Source organism: Haliotis rubra, unplaced genomic scaffold (assembly GCF_003918875.1).
Source record: "Haliotis rubra isolate DU_JTF1 unplaced genomic scaffold, ASM391887v1 Scf45, whole genome shotgun sequence".
Lineage (NCBI taxonomy): Eukaryota > Metazoa > Mollusca > Gastropoda > Lepetellida > Haliotidae > Haliotis > Haliotis rubra.
Window position 1 is genome coordinate 135,256 of NW_025767135.1, and position 23,217 is coordinate 158,472.

Consider the following 23,217-nt stretch of genomic DNA (forward strand, 5'->3'; position numbering starts at 1 on the left):
AAACAAAGTATTGTGTTGAAACACTTCATAAAACATGCTAAAGAGTGCCCATGTGTCCAATCTAGACTCTCATAAATATATTATTATAACTTGGAGCACAAAGATTTCTACTGACAAATATTTTAGAAAGGGAAATTTTAAAAATCAAATCGTCGGTACCAGAAGACTAAAAATATTACCACAAACCTTGCTTTAAACAAATTACGTCAGTATTCTCTAATGATGGATTGGATACTGTAAAAAGCAGATTACTGTCACATTTAATGATAATTCAATGTAAAATTCGTTGTACGTGTGTGAATGATCATATTTTAGGAAAAATCCTTAAATCTTTAAGTAACTTTTCTGTGAAACAGACCAAACAAGTTATCACAGCGCGCACCTGCAAATCAATGTAATGAGCATGTGCGACAATCTGTGTACCCAGGATGCATTGCGTCTATACGAGCACATGAGCCTCCATATTTGTTTACGATGTTAGATCGCCTCGTTATTTTTCAGTGTGTATAGCTCTCGAATAAGCATTTTTAGAATTTTCTCGTCATGCGAAAGAGAAGAGATTGGAACACTACATGAACCGAAAATAATTAATTTCTAAGAGACCTTAGTCAATATATTAAGGCCAGACCACGAAGTGTTCAGCTGCCTAAGTTGGGTTGTTTACAACGTCAGACCTCAAGTCGAGCTCAGGAATCGGGACGATATTTACGGACCCATATAATTAAACAGGGTCTGGACAAGGTTTGATTATATTCAAACTGATTACACCTTCAGGCGCATTGACTTATTACAGCAATGGGGAATAGCAGTTCAGCGAAAAATCGCCATGCATCTGGAGACGATACCGCTCCGACTCTCACTGCTGGACGACTTGGGGACTCGGCGATCTTGGACGATGGAGAAATGTTTCCAGGCAACATAGGGACCTACCAGTCAAGACCTCAGGTATAAATTTTGTTCCCATATCAATCATCAGCAATGCGATCAATCAGCTGTCAACCTCGTTCTTGTTGACTGTTGCATATCTTTATTGTACACGTTTTCATATTTGGATCTTGAAAAATCAACATTTTTCATGTTTTTCAACACGAATGATATTTTCTAATATGTCTACTTTATTATATGAATAGTACTTCACCGGAGCAGATGTGATGAGAGAATGAATATGTAAATAACAATCCTATAGTGAAAGTCCATGGCAGTAGAACGACATGTGCTTGACCTCCAGGGGTCAAGGGCGCTCGAGACCTGCACTTGTTATTTGAATGCTTATGCACAGAATAATTAGCCTAAGTTATTGACATCACTGAAACAAAACACAAACTATTTTTTTACACTACACCATTGTGTAAAGATGGAAGAGGTGCCTATGATTTATGAAGAAGAAAAGGATGAAAGCTTAGATATCCTAGTGAAGGATTTTGTCGACAACAGAGACCATGCCCAATACGTTGACCTTGATCATGATGACTATGGCTCGGCCGTTCATGTTGTGAGTTAGATGATACAGGACATAAGTACACATTACCTGCCAATTTTTATGCATTCACTTGCTAATCACTAAATTACTTTTTAATGGTATCCATGGTATCTATATGTATTCAAAACATCTCTTATGGTATATGGCCCAAAGTTGTTTTGCATAGGCCATCTTTGTAATGTTGATTTCCACACAGGTTCTGTCCTACCTGGAATTTTAGGACAACTGAAGGGGGGTAGTTGACAAAAAGTTTATAGAACTGTCAACATATGATGTATTTGTCAACAGTCTTCAAGTCAGAAGATATAAAAATAACAAGCATTACTGTAGTATGTTGTCTTTGCCCTAAATAGAAAAATAGTCTAAATGTGCCAATTCAGCATGTTCAGTTCAAAATGTTTTGATTTTTGTTTTTAACATTACTGAAATGAGCATGTTTTGAGGCAAGTTGTGTTTGTATTTGTTAAGAGGTGGTAATGTATCATGTTTATGATGTCAGTTTGTTACGTGAACTTCTAGATGTATTTATATAATCATGTTTCTTTGTTGTTGATGTTCAACATGATGTAGTGTTTGAGTTGACTTGCTCTAATGTTGTGACATCACTATTACATGATATGGAAATAGATGGTGCAACAAGGTGGCTCATCAGGAAGAGGAACAGCCAGTCATGGGCTGTCTGGGCCCGAGATCACGTTGCATAGTATGAAAGTTATCAAATCAAGCTTGACTTTTCTCTCTGTCCAAATTTACAAAGTACCAAAAACTGCAAATTAATTGAAATTAATTTAATCATGAAGTTGCCACTTCTTCTTTAAAACACTGTTCTATTTCTGAAAATGTTCAATTAACCAAGAAAATTGCAGTTCACAAAACCATAATGTAAATGGAACTACATGGATGATCTTCTGGAAGACCAAACCACTGGCACTTTTGTTTATAGCCTTAGCTGTAAGTATTATATATTTTTCAAATTTGAAATTGTGGAAATTTTTTATTAATGTTTGTGTGCACCATTTGTACAAGAAGAGTCATTTCTCCATTATATTGCTTCTTGCAAATATCTGCCCAAAGTTACATTTGATGGCAGTACATGAAATGACTGGGGTTGGTATAAATTTAGGTCAAAGCTATTGATAATCATTAAGTAAATATCGTATATCAACATAGGTGAAGTAACTGAGCTAAAGTGCAAAAAAAAATGTCCAAAACAAATTGATGTACTTCACACAACAAGTGAACGTTTACACATTTTTGGATGGATACTGAGCAAAAACAGTTTCTAAACGTAATGTAGAATAGGCCCTTGATTGAGATGTAATGTAATCAGTTTTGTTAATATTCTTGAATCATAACAAGTAATTGCATGTAAGGCCTTGCAGTAGCCCTAAGGGACAACACCTGGGCTGAGCTGTACCATCCCTCCAATCACAGAATGTTATGTGTGGTTGTTTAATTACATACTGACACAAAGCTATGAAAACAAAATCACATCTTGTTTTCCTGACTCTGACAAGTGATATTTGCTGAATGAGCTGTAAATGTTTGACAGAATTGAGATGTAGCCAGGTATTTCATTGCTTCTGTTCATTTGGACTAGAAGCATAGACCAACTACTAATTTATGGAATGAACATATTTTACAGAAAAATGTACAGTTCATAAATTATAATAAAAAATATAATGAAAAGGAGAGCAGAGACTTTCTTCATTTTCAGAAATTGAAACTGGTAATCGAGACTTGCCACATATTCTAGACTTGCATGGGCTTTCTTGGATATATTTGTTTCAAGGTCTGTATGACAGACTACTCTGAAGCAATGCATGGCTTTTTTCTCATATTCCCAGAGAAAATGATGTTATAGTTGTTTTCACTGTCTACTCAATCTCTATGTAGGACTAGAGTCTTTTTTATTAATAACAAATCTCACATTTTTTCTTAGACCTTAATACATTCTCTCAGACACCTTTTACCAGAAATGATTCACTGGATATTTGACCACTTGAAGTAGAGACATGTATATTAACCATGACCTATATTTGTTTATGAAAATCGATGAACATTTTTTAAACTGTGAGGTGTTTTGTGTGTGTTTTCAGAGATTATATCTGATATCAGTACCCTTTCATGTACACACACATTGTTTTGTTTGCCCAACGTCAAGCCATGAATTAAATCATCAATAATTCTGAGGTAAAACACCATGTGGCTAACTTTGACATTTGGTGATAGTATTACTGCCTGTACAGCATGAAAATCTAATAAAAATAGAAATTGTCAATGACTGATGATTCTCAGACTATCATACTTTAGCTGGAGTAATATGAAATTATCAGATTTCTTTAACTCCTTTTGAGAAGTAAATAGCAATATCCTGCTGTTGCTTAATCAGATTTGTTGCCCCTTCTCGCCTTAAATGGGTGGCGGGGTAGCCTTGTGGTTACAGTGTTCGCTCGTTACGCTGAAGACCCGGTTCGACAATGATGGGTACAATGTGTGAAGCCCATTTCTAAAACAAAAGCAGCGTAAAACTCACCCACTCTCACCTTAAATCATAAATGGGATTGACATTTATGTCGGAACATTGTGCAGATTGTCATATTGAACGCAAAGTAACATGACTGATTGATTGAAGTTAAGTAAAATATTTAGAAGATAATTATGCTGTACACATTAATCAAATTGACAAATCTGTATGTTAGTTATTACTTAGTGAGAGTTCATTTTGTCATGTTTGTCAGTTTTTACAGAATTCATTACTCTTTCCTCAAAAGTGAGTGAGTGAGTTTAGTTTTACGCCACACTCAGCAATATTCCAGCTATATGGCGCGGTCTGTAAATAATCGAAGTCTGGACCAGACAATCCAGTGATCAACAGCATGAACATCGATCTGCGAAATTGGGAACCGATGACATGTGTCAACCAAGTCAGCGAGCCTGACCATCCCATCCCGTTAGTCGCCTCTTACGACAAGCATAGTCGCCTTTTGTGGCAAGCATGGGTTGCTGAAGACCAATTCTACCCTAGATCTTCACGGGTCCTTTCCTCAAAAGAAGCAGTCGTGACACTATTATTTACCATCATAACACTTTTGAAAAAGAAATTTGTAAGCTTTTGTCAGCATTATTTTTTGTTTGGAGAGGATACACTCTTAATGTCAAACAGAAGTTTGTTGGCTTCATGAAAACAAATTTTACAGTTCAATGAAGTTAATTACTTTATGTACAACTAAAGCCATTACCACCTCATCTTATAAAAGCTCACAATTGGCTTCCTTAGAACTGTTCTAGTGAGACACTTGTCTTAATGATATGAACATGTTATTTCTTACAGGTTAGATCTATGATCTCAGTTTTATCTTATCGTGCATGTTGACCTACAACCATGTTGGTCATGTGTAGGAGGCATAACACTATATTTATCATGACATTCATTTAGGCATATTTTTAAGCTCTATTTCTATTTTTATTTCTATTTTAAGCTTTTTGTGTGACTATTTTCAGGACAACTTCTCTTTTAGAATGAGAATAAGAAATGCAAAAGAAATATGAATTGTTATCAATATCAGAACAGGTTTTATATGCTTCCTGTTAAACCATCAATACTCTCATCTTGTCAGTGTCATGTAAACGTAGCGGAACCTTAATTTTGTAGCATTTGTAATCTTCTAGAAAATTGCCGAATGTATCGTGCATAGTGGAAGTGTTGCTAATATCCATTCTGTGCCAAAAACCTTTGAGTCTACTGGCCCTTTACTTTCATTTTGCTCAGATTATGGGACAGCCTACCTGAACACACGGAATTACAGTTGCTAGCTTTAGACTAGTCGCTACAGTAGAAGGCCGAATATCCAATAACGTTTTCATCATTGTTTAATTTTAGAATATCTGTAAATTAACAAGTTTGAAGTGGTACAGGGATTTCTGTATTTTATGGGATGACTCGCTTACAGAAATCTGTTTCAAAATGTTTATGACAGGAAAACTCTCTCAATTTACAGCAAGGTGCTATGGTTGAACAGTTCCGACCCATAAACATGTTTTGAACAAACTGAATCGACACCACAGCTAGCAGAAACATGATCTTTGTAAACAGTCTGTTTTACTACCATTGCTGTACATCAACTGCAAGAGTGTTTAGTAATTTTTCAGGAAATATTCTTCTCAGCTTGTTAATATTTTTTAAATGTTATTAAGCATGTCTGAAGTAGATCCTTGGAATAACATGCCCAAACAGTTTCAGACCTAAACATGTTACATTCTGTCAATAAGAAAATAACACATAATAACAGGAAATGTCCCGAAACCCAGTCCTTCCCGTTATTACGAGAACATCATTTCATGAGTACTTTGTTGGTTCTTTAACAACACGACCCGTGAAGATCCGGGGTAGATAAGTCTTCAGCAACCCATGCTTGCCACAAGAGGCGACTAACGGGATCGGGTGGTCAGGTTCGCTGGCTTGGTTGACACATGTCATCGGTTCCAAATTGCACAGATTGATGCTCATGCTGTTGATCACTGGATTGTCTGGTCCAGACTCGATTATTTACAGACCGCTGCCATATAGCTGGAATATTGCTGAGTGTGGCGTAAAACTAAACTCACTCACTCACTTTAACAACACTATTCAAGTTATATGAGGGGTGGTTAGGTAGCCTAGTGGTTAGAACGCTGCTCGTCATGCTGAAGACCTGGGTTCGATTCCCCACATGGATACAATGTTTGAAGTCCATGTCTGGTGTCCCCTGCTGTGATATTTCTCGAATGTTGCTAAATGCATCCTTAAACCATACTCACTCAAGGGGGTGGTGGGGTAGCCTAGTGGTTAAAGCGTTCGCTTATCACGTCAAAGACCCGGGTTCGATTCCCCACATGGGTACAATGTGTGAAGCCCATTTCTGGTGTCTCCCGCCGTGATATTGCTGGAACATTGCTAAAAGCGGCCTAATACCTCACTCACTCACTCAAGTTGTATGACAGTGGTCTGTAAATATTTGAGTATGGACCAGGAGTCCCGTGATTGACATCAAGAGCAGAGATCAGCATAACTGAGATACGGTGACATGCAGTCAGTCAATTCCCTCAGCCTTATCACGTGATATACTTAGTTACCTCGACTGTCTGCTCAGTCTAGCAGAAGATTGGGGTTAGAAATATTTCACTCGGTATATCTGCTTATGACAGAACTGACCCGTGAAGGTCTGGGTTAGAATGAACCTTCAGTAACCCATGCTTGTCGTAAGAGGCGACTAATGGGATCGGGTGGTCAGCCTCGCTGGCTTGGTTGACACATGTCATCGCATCCCAACTGCGTAGATCGATGCTCATGCCATTGATCACTGGATTATCTGGTCCAGACTCGATTATTTACAGACCACCGCCATATAGCTGAAATATTGCTGAGTGCCTCGTAAAACTAAACTCACTCAGTCTCGGACAAAGAATGAAAAATGTAATTGATTTGGCTGAAACAAAAAAATATTTTTTATGACAATTTCTGTTGCTATACATATTGCTATCTATTGTTGACTAATATAAGTGTATTTGTCACCAAATCCATACCATTTGTGTTTGGGAAATATATCCAGAAGCAGAAGTCCAGAATGCGTAAAACATAAAATCCAGTGAGCAACATTTTAACATATTCTTTTTGTGTTCGGCCTATGACAGTCGTGATAGGTTAGTAAGCGTGTGTTATTGTGACCCCACATGCCCAACTGGAGACAATCCCAGCATGCCTTGAGCTGGTTGTAACCAGGCCACGTGTATAAATATGTCGGCAGGGAAGTATCCTACCTAATCATGCTTATCATAAGTCACACTAACTGCCCTTCACAAGGAAACACTAAAACCCATGCATGACTGCACAATGAAAAATGTTTTCGAACAGAATATCTTGATGTTGATGTGGTTTTTTGTGGAAAGTACGTCTGTTGCCATTTTACTGGTAATTTAGTGGTAATAACATGTTTACAACATGTTAAAATGGATAGTAACAATATATCAGTAATTTTTGTAGAACTGACACCAGCAGTAAACTGCTGAAGTTTTTGACTAGTAATCTGAGGCCAGACTCCAGTTAAGTTCTGACAGAAGTCCAATGATAACAGCAAAACATGAGGCTGAAAGTTAAGTTTATCTAGCAGACTAGTTTGGCAAAGACAGTAGTCTGTCTCACAGTCTCTGAACCACAATATGTTCCCTACTGCCAAGCCCTCTCTTCAATGCTAAAGCCCAATATGAAGCAAGTCTAGATTCCCTCAGGTTCAGGAATCTCTGATCTCCTTGTGGCTCCTTTTAAATTTAAATGGGTATATTTGTTACTATCAAAATTATATATATTCAGAGACTAAGCGTTAGTCTACAAAGACGGTAGCTGTAGAATCTTGTGTTGGCAAGACTAACTGCTCCAAACTGTATACACATGATGTGGCCATGTCATTTATCATATTTATATCGTACATTCTAGATAATTATCTTGTTTATATATCAGATTTCCAGCTTATTTGAATCAAACTTTGAACTTGTGACCTGAGAATGTTAATGCTACTTGGTTGAGTTTCCATGACTCAGTTATGCATGTTCCACCTGTCGTTTTATCAGACTTGTTGATCTGTCGTTCCATGTCTTTAGCAGCTGATTATTACAGAGGTCAGGACTTTTCAAATGTTCTCAGGCAAAAAAATAAATACGAGCATGTTACTTTAATCAGTTTTAGTTTTATATGCAGGTACATTTGAGTAATTACTGCGACTGATATGTTGTGTACGTGATGTAAGCATGGTAGAATATTGTCACGGCTGTGGAATAGGGTTAACATGTTTCCATAATTGTGTTAGTCTGTCATACAGAACCTGAAATAAATACATTCAACACATCCCATGCAAGTCTAGAATATGTGCCCAATTGTGTAGATTTATGCTCGTTCTGTTGATCACTGAATTGTCTGGTGTAGACTCAGTTATTTATAGACCTCTGCCGTATAGCTGAAATATTGCGGAGTCCGGCGTTGAGCAACAAACCAACCAGCCAACCAGCTGTATAATGTCACTGTGTCAAGTCTAGCTTACTGCAGTGTCAGAAAAAGAAAGTCTCTTGGCCCTTTTATATTTTGTTTGAGTGGCATTTGAAGTTGGTGTGATCATCATTTGCTTGATAACGGTAGTAAATAGTAGCTACACCGAAACGTAGCTCATATTATATTAATGAAGTTGTATATCCATAGAACTCTCCTCGTTGTTCTTTTATATTGTATGAAATTGTTTTATTCAAATTAACTATTTTTCTGTAAAATATGTTCATTTCAGAAACAAGATGTTAGTCAATGGTTGAGTGTGTAGTGTTCAACCTGGGCACTGGTTTTACTGTTACTAAATAAATCATTTTCATCTTCAAGGCTTTAAACTTTTAGGTTTTAAGGAAGTTTTTCTCAGGTTATAACTTGGTATTATAGCATTATGGATAGACTAACGTTTAGTCTCTGAATATACATAATGTGTGTTTACGGTTTCCCGACCGACCCCCATCACAAACTTCCCGCCCCGTAACTATTTTTTTTTCTTTTTTTAAAAGACGGCGAAACATTTTGCTATTCCAACAGTATGTACTCCCCAATGTTGGGGGCGCCCATATGTGACCTGAGCTCACTTACTCTTGTTTTTCATAAATGTTGAATTTGGAAAGTGTTGATGCTTCAGTTATTAAAATTTTACACTGGTTTCCCCTCTTTTCTTTCAAAACTGGTGCCTGATATTACATAAATATGTGGGTTTTTTAATAATGTGCAAGTGCATTAAAAAAAAAAGTAAAAAAAAAGATCAACCCTACCTACTGACACATATATATTTTTGGGGCCTGATTCCATTTAGATTGAAAAGGAGCCCCAGTGAGATGGTAGATTCAGAACCTGAGGAAATCTATTTTAAGCTTGTAATAAATCCGTTTGGTTCATATTTATCATGAAATATATAAAATAGTGGCAAGTTTAAGTAACTTCTATCTATTATACGCTTACAGAATACTAATTTAATAATTTAATACATAGGGATGCATTTGAGTTGATATACTGACACTAACGTTTCCTGTCACTGTGTCAGTGACTCTCCAGGGCTCTTGGTGACGATAGAGTGTTGTTAGTGGTTTGCCATGTTCTAGGTTCGAGTGAACACCAGGATTATCAGTGTGCAGCACTGTAGCCTACTTTGTGGTCTCGACAGTTCCCCTCGCAGAAAGAGGGCCTACATGGCCACCAAGGCAAGTTCGTACAACTCAAACTGAGTTGTCATGGCTTTATGTGTTGCTAGGTAACCACTGTATGTCATATAATAAATTGTTTATCTCTGTGTGTGCTATATATTCGTGTTCAAGTTATATTATTGTTGGGCTGTGGACTGAAATAGCTTCTTAACCGGGTATGACTTAAGCTGCTAACCTGATGCCTGAGTCAAGTCAAAGTCTGATCAGTCTTGTACAGTCTTACCCTGTTTCTAGGGTTTTCACCGAAGTGGTACCTACATCTGCAAGGAAGTAGGGGTTTGGGTTACAGTACATTTTAGTGTTATGATATGATATGGATTGTTATTTACTGAGCTTACTTATTGTTTCTGCTCCCGAACATAAGTTTAGTTTTTTACTGGACTCAGGTTTCAGACAAGGTGAATTTTTTACCGGACCTTTACCAGCTCTGTCAAAATGCCTCGAGGACATAAGGTGATATGTACTCACAAGAAAGCAATGTGTTGAACTGGCGAGTACTAAACTGTGTTGCACTATTTTATATTTATATTTCTTTCAACTTTTGATAGGGACAATTGTTCTGTACATCAACAAATCACAGGAGTGTCCTTATCAAAAGTTGAGCAGTGTATGCACTCATGTTGATTGCATGCTGGACATGAACATAGTAGGCGCAGATTGTGTTCATGTGTACGTGGCGAATAAATGGTGATTGGGTGGTTAAAATGGCTTGTGAGAATAAGTAGCATTTGGGTAGATGACATTACGGTGTCATTACTGCCGTCTCCATGTTCTAGTGGAGAACATCTGCCCCAAGAGTCCACCTCTGTCGTGAAGTAGTTGGAGCGTCTGCCGGAGGAGTCCACCTCTGTTTTGAAGTGGTTAGAGTGTCTGTCTGGAGATAGTGCCTTGGTGGTGAAGTGGTTAGAGTGTCTGTCTGGAGATAGTGCCTTGGTGGTGAAGTGGTTAGAGCATCTGTCTGGAGATAGTGCCTTCGTGGTGAAGGGGTTAGAGGGTTTGCCTGGAGATATCACCTCTGTCTTGAAGTGGTTAGAGGGTCTGCCTGGAGATATCACTTCTGTCGTGAAGTTGTTAGAGGGTCTGCCTCGTCCACCCACCTCTGTTGTGAAGGGGTTATAGTGTCTGTCTGGAGATAGTGCCTTCATGGTGAAGTGGTTAGAGGGTCTGCCTGGAGATATCACCTCTGTTGTGAAGTTGTTAGAGGGTCTGCCCCAATAGTCCACCTCTGTTGTGAAGGGGTTAGAGTGTCTGTCTGGAGATATCACCTCTGTCGTGAAGTTGTTAGAGGGTCTGCCCCAATAGTCCACCTCTGTTGTGAAGGGGTTATAGTGTCTGTCTGGAGATAGTGCCTTCGTGGTGAAGTGGTTAGAGGGTCTGCCTGGAGATATCACCTCTGTCGTGAAGTTGTTAGAGGGTCTGCCTGGAATAGCACCTCTGTCGTGAAGTTGTTAGAGGCTCTGCCGGAAGAGTCCACCTCTGTTGTGAAGGGGTTAGAGTGTCTGCCTGGAGATATCACTTCTGTCGTGAAGGGGTTAGAGTGTCTATCTGGAGATAGTGTCTTCGTGGTGAAGTTGTTAGGGGCTCTGCCCCAAGAGGCTTCCTCTGTGGTGAAGTGGATAGAGTAAACTCCTTTAAACTTGCATTACTTCAACAGAATTTTTCTTGTACACATGTATGTGAAATTAACTGGTCAACTATTTTAATCATTGTCATTTTTATTAGGTTCAAACGGGGCAGTGGAAAGAGCCTTTCTGTTTGTCATGATAAAATGTATGTATTATACACTGGATAGTCAAAGGTCCCATTCACTGGCTGTTTTGTTTCCCCCAGGATTATGAAAGGGCAGGGTAGACTCATACAAAAAGGGCACTATAAAATTCAAAAGGGCATTCAGCAAAATAAAAAGGCACAACAATTAAGGGTACAGCAATTTATCATGGTTGACAGTCTGTAGGCTAATCACCATAGCAACCACATGTATCGTGGTTAGTATTCACATCCTAGTTTTCTGGTACAGTTGGACGTGTCTGAAATAATGAGAATATATGTTCTCAGGAACTGCTGTGTGAGTGGATTAGTACAGTGGTAGTGGTAGACACTGAAATACTTCATGGAGAAGTCAAGAGAACTAGACTAACACTTTGTCTCTGAATATGTACAATTTTTATAGTAACAAATAAACCCATTTAAATTGAAATGGAGCCCAGTCAGATGGGAAAGTTAGAATGAATGTAGACTTGCTTCATTTAGGGCTTTAGTATTGCAGGGAGGGCTGGACAGAAGGAAAATGTGGTTCAGGGACTGTGAGACAGACTATCAAGAGAACCTGTTTCCATGGTTTCAGGAAGTCAAATCAACAAGACCTGAATAAACTGACTGATTCCAGAATCGCCAGACTCAAATGATTTCTTAGGCATAAGACCGCCTCCGTGGTGTAGTGGTTAGAGTGTCCGCCCGGAGAGCGGAAGGACGCGGGTTTGATCCCCGACCACGTCATACCAAAAGATGTTAAAATATGGTACTTGTTGGTCCCTGTCTGGCACTCGGCATTATGGGTACAACAAGGACTGGTCGGCTCGGAGTCAGTATAATGTGTCTGAGTGGGGTATTCATGCTTCACTGCAGCATGGTATCTCAGTGGGCTAGCACTATAAAACCAGCTTCAGTCTGGGCTAGTACAAGCAGCCGCACATACACATACACACGCATGCACGTTGTCATATGAGCGAAATATTCTCAAGCACGACGTTAAACCCAATTTCACCTCACCTCTTAGGCATAAAAGATATTATGTTTGATGTATAGTTTCAGCAATTTGCATAATGACCTGTACTGGGCAGTTTTACTCAAATGTTTGACTTGTTTAGAATACACATTCAGAAAATCATTGAATTCCTGGGTCAGAATCAACTGCAAGAACAATGATTTGTTGTAATGGTTTAAGATCTATATCAACAGGGAATATGTCATCTACACACTGAACCTCATACTGATGGGACAGTATTAGTGGTGTTCCGATTAATTTAAATAATCGAAGATTGGTCGCAGTGACCAAACGACCAAGCAATCGATCACATTTTTTCATAATCGAACATAAACAATTTTGGAACTACTGTTTTAGTCTTTGAAATACTTGACAATGGAACATATCGTTGAAGTTGTCAGGGCCTGAAAACGTGTTTAATTCTTAGAAAACACACTTCACTAACTGAAAAACCATGACTGAATATTTCTTGAAGACTCCGGGAAGTTTATGTTCATGATATATTAGTCATCACTTTAAAGTAGCAAGTTGCATCATGTTATATATATCTGCAATAACAACCTGGATAGGAAAATCTGAAAAATGATGCTTACTAATTTTTTTCGATGATTGTTCGTTGGTAATGAAGCAATCATCAATTGTGAGATTTCAACCAATTCCCAACACTAGACAGTATTGAAGCACCAGCCACATAACATAATCTCCATGTACCTTGTATGTGCAAGCTGTATCATGTATCTTGTATCTGTGAGTTACCTACATAGCATGTGGCATGGGGAATATTACAAGCTTTATGGACATTTGTTATATACTGCTGATCTATGTTTGCATTGCCTTTCTGTGGCTGTTGAAAGATTTATCTGCTCATGCAAACACTACTTATCATATCATGTTATGCAGTGTTTTATGCAGGATAGGTTTTGTGGATTCACAGCAGTCTGTACTTGATCAAATGGAGACGTTGTGATCAAATAGACTTTGTCATCATCAAATAGAGTGAGTGAGTGAGTATGGTTTTACGCTGCTTTTAGCAATATTCCAGCAATATTATGGCAGGGAACACCAGAAATGGGCTTCACACATTATGCTTATGGGGAATCGAACCTGGGCCTTTGGCATGATGAGTGAATGGATTGACCTCTGGGCTGGTCTTAATCAAAAAGAGACACTGCTTTAATCAGAGACATTGTCATGATCAAACTGAGATTTCTCATGATCAGGTATACATAGTATTGATCAAACAGAGACCTCGTCACCAGATGAACATTGTTATAATCAAATAGACATATGGTCATGATCAAAAAGACATTGTCATGATCAAATAGCAGTTTTCATGATGAAATGTGACATTGTCATTTTGAAATGGATCAAGTTGAGTTATAGTTTAATGGTGACACTTGGGCTACTCCACCAATCACAGCTATGTGATACTCCATATGAATGTATTAAAATGACTTAAAGACCTTCATAATTTTTGGCTGAGAAATCTAATTTTCTTTGGCATTATGTTTCAGCGAGTTCGTTCAAGCACAATCACACCTGGGGGCGACCCGACAGTTTCGACAGCAGGCCGTGCTCTCCCGACAGTGATCAAGTGGGAAGGAGGGGGAAAAGATGTTTATATAGCTGGTAGTTTTAACAATTGGAAATCTAGAATTCCCTTAGTCAAAAGGTAAGAATAGTGATAAGTTTGGATATTTAACCATGAATAATTATGTTGATATTAAACAACATTAGAGTCACGCTATCATAATGTTGAGTAGGCAAGTAAGTGTGTTTTTGGGTGCTGTTGGTAACGTACAGCACAGGACTACATAAATGTGTTTCACACATAATAACCTTGTGGGGAATCAAACTGGGTGTTGAGAGTGAAGAGAGAACACTTCAACCACTAAGCTACCCCTATGGAGTTTTGTAAACATGGTGAACATAATGTGTTAAATTTAACAAACATCATAATTCTGATAGCTGCACACAATTATCAGCTTAACGTTTACGCTTCTGACCAATGTTTGGTCTTCAGCAACCCATGCTTGTCGTAAGAGACAATGTAAACCCATGCTTGTCGTAAGAGACAATGTTTTACCGGTATGTTCAGAGGTCTAATTAGTTGACTTGCTTCATGCATGGTATTGTCTCCCAGCAGATTGATTCTGATAGTGTCATTCACAGGAGAGTCTAGATTTTCCAGTCATATAATTTATTTGAGGAACACTGGTAAATTCATTCAGAAGCTTAGGGTTTGATCCTTTGGGTGTCGATTGTGTATATTCCGTGTTATTGACGATGAAGATTCACAAAGTTTTTCCCGAATGCATGTCAAAGTGAAGCAAAATGGCAGAGCCGACCAAGCGCTCACGCTCAACTCGCACCTTTGGTGCTCAGGCCTGGCTTTCAGCCAGTCATGACTCCACTTTCCTTAGATTCAGGGTTGGCGTCTCTGATATAATTGCTGACAAACTTCTTAACATCAACACAAACTTGTGATTGAATGTGAAATAATACACTGCCATGCCATTGTCTTACTGATCAGTGTATGTCAGCAAAATGGTTTGGTTTGATTAGTAAATTTGTTTTATTTTTCCTTATCCTGACTCATGCTCTTTTTGCTTGTCTCCTTCCTCTTGCGAACATAGTGGAACACTTGTATCTCCCTAATTGAAGTTCCCTTCAATGTAAAATCACTAATTAGTACACCACGAGTTACCTCCCTTCCACAAGCTCGGGAACGAGGGCGCCACCTCTACCCATGTGCCTCACTCTCTCCTTCTTCGCCCAGTGAGCTGGACGTGAGAGCGCCTGTGTCTCCCGACACACTATATCCTTTGATTATGTTTAGTTAGTTACCTCGTGATAGAGATCTATAGAGGTTTAGCTAGTATCTTCAACAATTATATATTGATATTTAGTCGTGTTTCTACTGTTTATGCACGGGACGCCGTGCTTGTTGCAGTGGATTACGCTGATAAAAATTCTGTACTTGCTGCACATTACGCTTTTTATTCTGCTGCTGATCCGCATTTAATATGCCCTAGCTGTACCGCGCCATGTTTCATGTGATTCACGCTGCAGTTGCGATACTAATTTATCCAATTCTACCTTTAATAAATAATTACTTTGGCGCTTTGAGACGCCGCAGCAGATAGGTCACGTGATGCAGAGTCTAGCATGACTGATACACCTGAACCCTCGCCAGTCTACTGCTGTTGGTCGACCCTCCCGCCTGGTTTTCCGCTAGAATGGTGGAGAGGCGTGGACGTAGGGTCCGCCTTCCAAGAAGCCGCCCTGCTTCCCAGACATCCCTTCGTCGCACTGAGGGGTATTCAACGAAGTCTACTAGAACTTTCTCAGCCGAGATTGTTCTCATCGCAGATTTGGGCTCTGTATGATGATCAGCCGATCATCATTCCTGATGTACATCAAAGAATGACTGATGTCGGCAACAGTGATGTCAGCGCAGATCAACATTCGATGATCTTCCTGAGGGTCCCGCCGCTACTAACACTAACGCAGACTCTCGCACTTGTGGGCAGCGCCGACCTCTGAGGGGAATTCAAACGGGTCTACTAGGACTTTCTCAACCGAGATTGTTCCAGCCGCTGAACTTGGCTCTACGATGATCAGCCATCATCATCCCCGACGAGAGACAAGACAAGTAGCGACCGGTGACAGCTACAATGACATCAGCAGAGATCGCCATGCAGCCTGATGTCTCTACACTGATGTCAGACGACTTACCTGAGGGCCCCCACTAACAGCTTGCGAGATGGCACCCACTACTTCGCCGCAGACCATCCCAGACGAAGCTACTACGGCAAATCATGGTCGTGATGGAGGGTCACTACAAACTGGAGAAGCAGCCAGCCCAGAGTACGCAGCCTTCGCTAAGGCTCCAACTTAGACAACACTCTAGAGGCACCTCCAGTCAACGTAGCAGCCAAGACGATGCAGCCTTCACAAGGCGAAGTCGCAGACCACCTTGACGGCGGACCCAGATGTACAGCTCTTCGCTAAGGCCTTCGGCGGGATAGATCATCACATTCCTCGCTTCATCCTTAGATGCAGACTCAGCCACCAGACCTCACGGAAGCCTTCGCTAAGCTCAAATCGCCGTTTCCCCAGCAATCAACGAGGAAGCTTCGGCGGCGCTGGCGCTCGCGCTCGGCGCTCGCTGGCTGGCAGGAAGTAAAGGCTCGGGCTGGCATTCGCGAAGGCACTCGAAGGACACCGAATATAGATCGTCATTTAACAGAGTCAAGGGACTACTCAAGAGCTTCGCAAGCTGTCAATAGTCTCCGATCTCCTCGACATCATCACCATCGATCGCCTCACAGGTTACCACACAAGTCTGCACACAAAGTCTACATCACCTTCCTAGAGTGGCAGTACGACGCAGACATACCTGATGAAGGAAGACGACGCAGATGCTATCACTACCTCTCCTCCGACGAATTCATTGCGCGTAGCACACAGAATCTAGACATAGCATCCCATAAAGCCACAAAGTTCAGACACCATAATTGCCGAACTTTCACGCCTAGAAGTTTTCCACGCGACAACATGGACCCTTCTTCAATGCTTAAGACATCGATGAAAACTACAGGTTGATCATCGATATCAACAATAAGAACTACAATCGTGAATTGGTTCAGTTGAATCCATGACGAGACGTATGTTCGTTGGCCTAAATAGATCTAGAACTTATCATTGAGACACTTATCGCCAGATTTCGTGAATACCTACTTCTGAAAATGATAAGATGATCCACTCGCCCTACTTATGCAGAACCAGTAAGTCCCAGGTCATTCCGCGAAGGAGCTAGAGCCTCACCAGCTACAAGGGACGTCAAGGAGGAGAAGCGCCACGACCCCACATCCTGTTAAACACAGAGGCCATTCGCTGGCTAAGCCTTTATATATATATATATATATATATATATTCTAATCGACTTTGATTCTCGATACCTTCGCTAAGGTCGCTAAGGCTAAGTGGCTCCAAGTCTACTTCACCAGTAGATCTAGAAGGGATACTTCAGAGCTTCGTGCAGTCTCCGGCGCTCACCGAGGAAGTCTCCTCCAAGGTCTCCATATACTAGCCACTCGTCATATATAGCTACTCCTCAGTCCGCTTCAAGACATCGCATAAGTTGTCTATCAACTGTATGCCAGATGCCGCCTATAAGCCTACGCCAAGACAATTGCACAGGCTATTTACAACACAGAACGCCGCTGTATTAATTTGTCAACGACGCTTTCATAGATCTTCACAGAAATCAACTATTCCGTGATAAATTGCTAGTATATGCAATCCCGGACGACGATACGATTATCTACATGCGACCATTACGCATATCTGCAGACAATTCAATATCGAAATTGAACAGCAGCCTTGTTACAGCGTAGTATAACTCATAATCGCCAACATTTCTGAGAAGAAATATGTACAACAAATTCAGCTTTAATTCTACAATTATGACGATACATTCATGTATACAGTCTACAAGCTGACAACTTACAAGTTATTGTACCTTTATATATAAAGAAGTCGGAATTATATTCAAAACTGAAGCACTTTCACGACAGCCAGGAAAATAACCTACCCAGCATTAATATTACAGAGCGAGGTATTTTATACCAAGCTTTCGCTTTACCATTAATCCTCAAACACGCATCACTCGGGTAACTTCGAAGTTACGATGAAGACCGACGCATTGTTCTAATATCAACGACGGCACTATATTATACAAGGTTCCTTTTCCTGCTACACCGGGTATGACATCACAGCTGGTACTCTACAGAATCAAAATGCCTTATTCTGATTGGACCCCGATGAACAACGCCTCTACACAGAGGTCGTGAGCATAGTTCACAGTTCAAGACATAGGTTGCAAGTGACAACTTTATATCAATGAACGAAGCAAGCCTCCTCCTTACAGCCCAGTTAACCTGAACCTTCAGGATTAGGCTGCTTTCTTCAGGTTAGAGACCTCCCCTGTCAAGTTTAGACAAGGGCACAACAGTCAGGCGATTTTACATAAAGTTCATCGAGGACACAAACTCCCGGTTGTAGACATACATCGCCAAGGACATCGCAACGATTTACCTAGACGACGGATACAAGTGGATCGAAATCCACAGCGCTTCAGACTACACCTGAATTTCATCATCAAGCTACTAACACAACTAGATGGTTAGTAAACCTACTAAGTTTCTGTTTGAGAATAAACGGAAGTTTCACGCACCAACTTGGGGATATGAATATAGGTTACAACACCTCACAAGTGAGGTTTATGAACATGCCTGGATGACATACTTGACTCCATGATACGATGATGCTATCACGCTGGCCAGCAAGAGCACTGTAAATTTATCTCCACCAAACCAAACAGGAAGAAAAAAATACAACAGATTTTTTCCTCTATCATCAACTTTAACGAGAGTGTAGTCTCAATGTACTATATCTCCGCTTGGATCAGAACTGTCATACTACGCATACAAGACAGATGGACCTAATCCGAACCCTCCATGAGCTTTAATACTCTTTGATATTAGAGCTTAACTTCTACAATTTCATCTACACAAATGTTATTTGAAATAATGAAGGGTTTATTACTGTAGATCCGATATGGTGGTTGCCAACCATTATCTGAGAGATATCACCACCGAGGACATCTCAGGTATCCACCAATTTGATCCCATGGTCCTTGCACAACAGTTGACAGTTCCTCGAGAAGATAAGTCAATCTTACAGATTTTTACTTATCTTATAACAGTACTAAATAGCTTCATGCTATATATAATTTGCTTAAGCTCGTTTTTTATCATCACAGTGGTTACATGATAAATGCATTAGCTAACAAACTCTACAGAGTTTTTTTTGGCTATTATATACGTAGCTTAAGTCAAGTATATTTTAAGCATAGTACTATACCATATTGTAAAATATACATTAGCTAACAAACTCTACGGAGTTTCATATTATATAGGTAGCTTAAGCTCATTCATATCTTAAGCTCAGTACTATGTTTATATCATATAACTATATTAGCTAACAAATTCTAAAGAGCTTTTGCTATTTGGCTTTAAGTTTCATCATATCTTAAGCAATATGGTTACATTATAACATGTATTAGCTAACAAACTCTATGGAGTTTTTTTGCTATTATATATGTAACTTCTAAGCTTATTCATATCTTAAGCGCAGTACTATGTTTATAGCATATAGGTATATTAGCTATCAAAACTCTAAAAGAGTTTTTTGCTATTATATATTGGGCTTAAGTTTTCATCATATTTTAAGCTTTATGGTTACATTATATCATGTATTAGCTAACAAACTCTACTGGAGTTTTTGTATATACATATGTAGCTTAAGGTTTCTTCATATCTTAAGCTCAATACTATGTTGATACCATATAAGTATATTAGCTATTAAAACTCTAAAAGGTTTTTTGCTATTATATATTTAGCTTAAGGTTTACTTCATATCTTAAGCTCAATACTAGGTCTAAATCAACATAATAAAATGTATTAGCTATCAAACTCTAATGGAGTTTTACTATTATATATATATAGCTTAAGTTTAATCATATCTTAAGCTCAGTACTATGTTTATAACATAAAAGTATATTAGTTAATAAACCTAAGGAGTTTTTGCTTATATACATTTAGCTTAAGTCTAATCATATCTTAAGCTTAGTACTATGGTTACATTATAAATCTATTAGCTAATAAGCTCTACAGAGTTTTTGGCTATTGTATATGTAGCTTAAGTTAATTATATCTTAAGCACAGTACTATACTCATATTGTAAAAATATATTAGCTAACAAACTTTACTAAGTTTGGCTATTATATATGTAGCTTAAGTTAATTATATCTTAAGCACAGTACTATACTCATATTGTAAAAATATATTAGCTAACAAACTATACTAAGTTTGGCTATTATATATGTAGCTTAAGCAATTATATCTTAAGCACAGTATTATACTCATATTGTAAAAATATATTAGCTAACAAACTCTACTAAGTTTGGCTATTATATATGTAGCTTAAGATAATTATATCTTAAGCACAATACTATACTCATATTGTAAAATGTATTAGCTAACAAACTCTACAAAGTTTGTTGTTATATATATAGCTGCTTATTCATATCTTAAGCTCAGCACTGTCTATATCATATAAATATTTTAACTAACAAACCCTAAAGAGGTTTGTTATTATATAATTAGCTTAAAATTAATCATATTTTAAGCTTAGTGCTATGTTTATATCTTAAAGTATTTTAGCTAACAAACTCTAAGGAGTTTATACTAGCATATTAACAAGCTTAAGTCTATTAGTCTTAAGCATTGTATTAATATTATATATACTTATCATAATATACATTGTAATAACCTCTATATGGCAGCTGATAAGCTGGCAGCAGGAATTCATCAGTTCAATGCCTTTATGAAGTTCCCATAGGGTTATTACAATCATCACAGTTCAAATCACTAATTATTAAAATCCAAAGTATTATATATTCCCACCTCCTCTTGTTGGATTCTACAAGCAAGAGATGAGTCAGGATAAGGAAAATATGTAATTTTTGAGTAAAATTGATATTTTATACTTATCCTGACTCATGAGGTCAGCCCTCCCATCCTCCCCCAAATAACACTTTGGATTTCCCTGTAAATTCAAATGTTGGGCCTCAGTATATGAGGAGAGAGTGAGGCACATGGGTAGAGGTGGCGCCCTCGTTCCCGCGCTTGTGGAAGGGAGGTAACTCGTGGTGTACTAATTAGTGATTTTACATTGAAGGGAACTTCAATTAGGGAGATACAAGTGTTCCACTATGTTCGCAAGAGGAAGGAGACAAGCAAAAAGAGCATGAGTCAGGATAAGTATAAAATATCAATTTTACTCAAAAAATTACATTATTTGAATTTCAGCCATGGTGATTTTTATACAATAGTAGACTTACCGGAAGGTGATCACCAGTATAAGTTCTATGTTGACGGTCAGTGGATTCATAATCCAAATGAGGTAAGACTCACTACCACACATCAAGTGTTTTTGTTGTATTTGTGTTAAATGTTGCATTCAGTAGCACTGTAGTACATGATGGCGGATGGCAAATAATCTGTCCAATAGTCTGGATTGGACAGTCTGGTGATTGGTATAGTGGGCAATGTTCTATTCTTTCAGTCTGTGTTGACACACCATTAGCCAGGTCACAGGCCTGACCACTTGTTTCATTTGTTCAATTCTCATGACACGCAGACACTTGAAGATACGCGTTACAATTGGCCTTCAGTTACCCATGCTTGTCGTAAGAGGCGACTTACAGGTTCGGGTGGTCAGGCTCGCTGACTTGGTTGACACATGTCATCGTATCCCAATTGCGTAAGATCAATGTTCAAGCTGTTGATCACTGGATTGTCTGGTCCAGACTTGATTATTTACAGACCGCCGCCATATTGTTGGAATATTGCTGAGTTCGGTGTTAAACAACAATCAATCAGTCAAACAATCATGATTTCAATTTTTAAGTTGTTATTCAGCTTTGTGAATGGTTCAGGCAAACGTTGACTGAAGTGACTTGCAATATGGTGGTTTTAATGGTGAGATAATTCAGTAACAATAAGATATGAAAATGTTTTGATGGAATAAAATGTGATCCTACAAATGTCTGCAAATGTTTACTTTTGAGTGGAGTTATCTCCCTTTGATCTCTTGCTGACTATATTGTTTTTTCTTTTCAGCCTACATCAAATAATGAAATGGGTACATTAAATAATGTTGTGAAAGTAAAAAAGACAGATTTTGAAGTTTTTGAAGCACTAGCGATTGATAGTAGGACAACCAATACCTCCCGCAAACATCGTGAGTACATTTGTGGCTTGATTGTCAATTTAGCACTAGAAATAACTTCTTTGTCTAGCTTTGGAAGTAATTTTCCTCTCTGACACTGGAAGGAAATAATTTGTCTGTCGAGCACTGGAAAATCACTTTTCTTTCTAGCACTGGAAGTCATTTATCTATCATGTTATTTGACTGCTTCATTGTGAATGGATCATGTGGATTAAGTTAAGAATCAGAGTTGATCTTTTATACATGTAGAAACAGTTTTACCGAATTAAGAAGAAATAATTAGGAAATAACAGTGATCATGATAAATACATGGTACATTTCATTGTCAAATAGATTGACGTGTTGCAGTATCTGAAGATTTGAAATCTTTCAAAACTTTCTTGCAGAAGAAACTCCTGACACAGGTTCGCCTCCCACTGATTATGGTCAAGACATTCCTGTACGGAGAACAGACGTCAAACAGCCTGGTCCCCCCATCTTACCCCCACAGCTTCTTCAAGTCATTCTCAACAAAGACACACCAGCTCATGTAAGCAGCTGTTACTTCACAGTGAGGACCCTGGCTGACCCGATCGTTTAGGCTGCAACATTTGCTGTGCAGAGTTATGTCCCATATCATTGTTTCTGGGTTTGACTCCTAGTTTACCCTAATTATGTGTCTTATAATATTAAGGCCGCTTATACAACACTGAACTCAATGCCATGCGGCCATGTTTTAAGTGCCTACACCTAATCTTTCTGTTTCTCTGAACCTGAGGTTCACCAAAGAAGTATATGTCTGAGAGTCTTCGGGATTTCTGACAGTACTCCTGAAATTGGGCCCTTTTTTTTCTTCATATTTTATTGTAAATTT

General features: G+C 38.8%; 1 protein-coding gene across 2 annotated transcripts in view; it reads left to right on the top strand.

Annotated features, from left to right (window-relative positions):
• The first annotated feature begins 449 nt into the window (after positions 1–449).
• LOC124289781 (5'-AMP-activated protein kinase subunit beta-2-like) overlaps positions 450–23,217 on the top strand; it is a 28,140-nt gene continuing 5,372 nt past the window's right edge. Inside the window, exons 1-5 of one of the 2 annotated variants that reach the window (XM_046726442.1) lie at positions 450–945; positions 14,018–14,175; positions 21,443–21,536; positions 22,256–22,376; positions 22,751–22,893. In XM_046726442.1, coding sequence (XP_046582398.1) covers positions 796–945; positions 14,018–14,175; positions 21,443–21,536; positions 22,256–22,376; positions 22,751–22,893 — 666 coding nt within the window. In that variant the 5' untranslated portion in view covers positions 450–795. Of the gene's footprint in view, positions 946–1,296; positions 1,493–14,017; positions 14,176–21,442; positions 21,537–22,255; positions 22,377–22,750; positions 22,894–23,217 lie in introns of those variants that run through there. The other variant, XM_046726443.1, reaches the window with a different exon arrangement.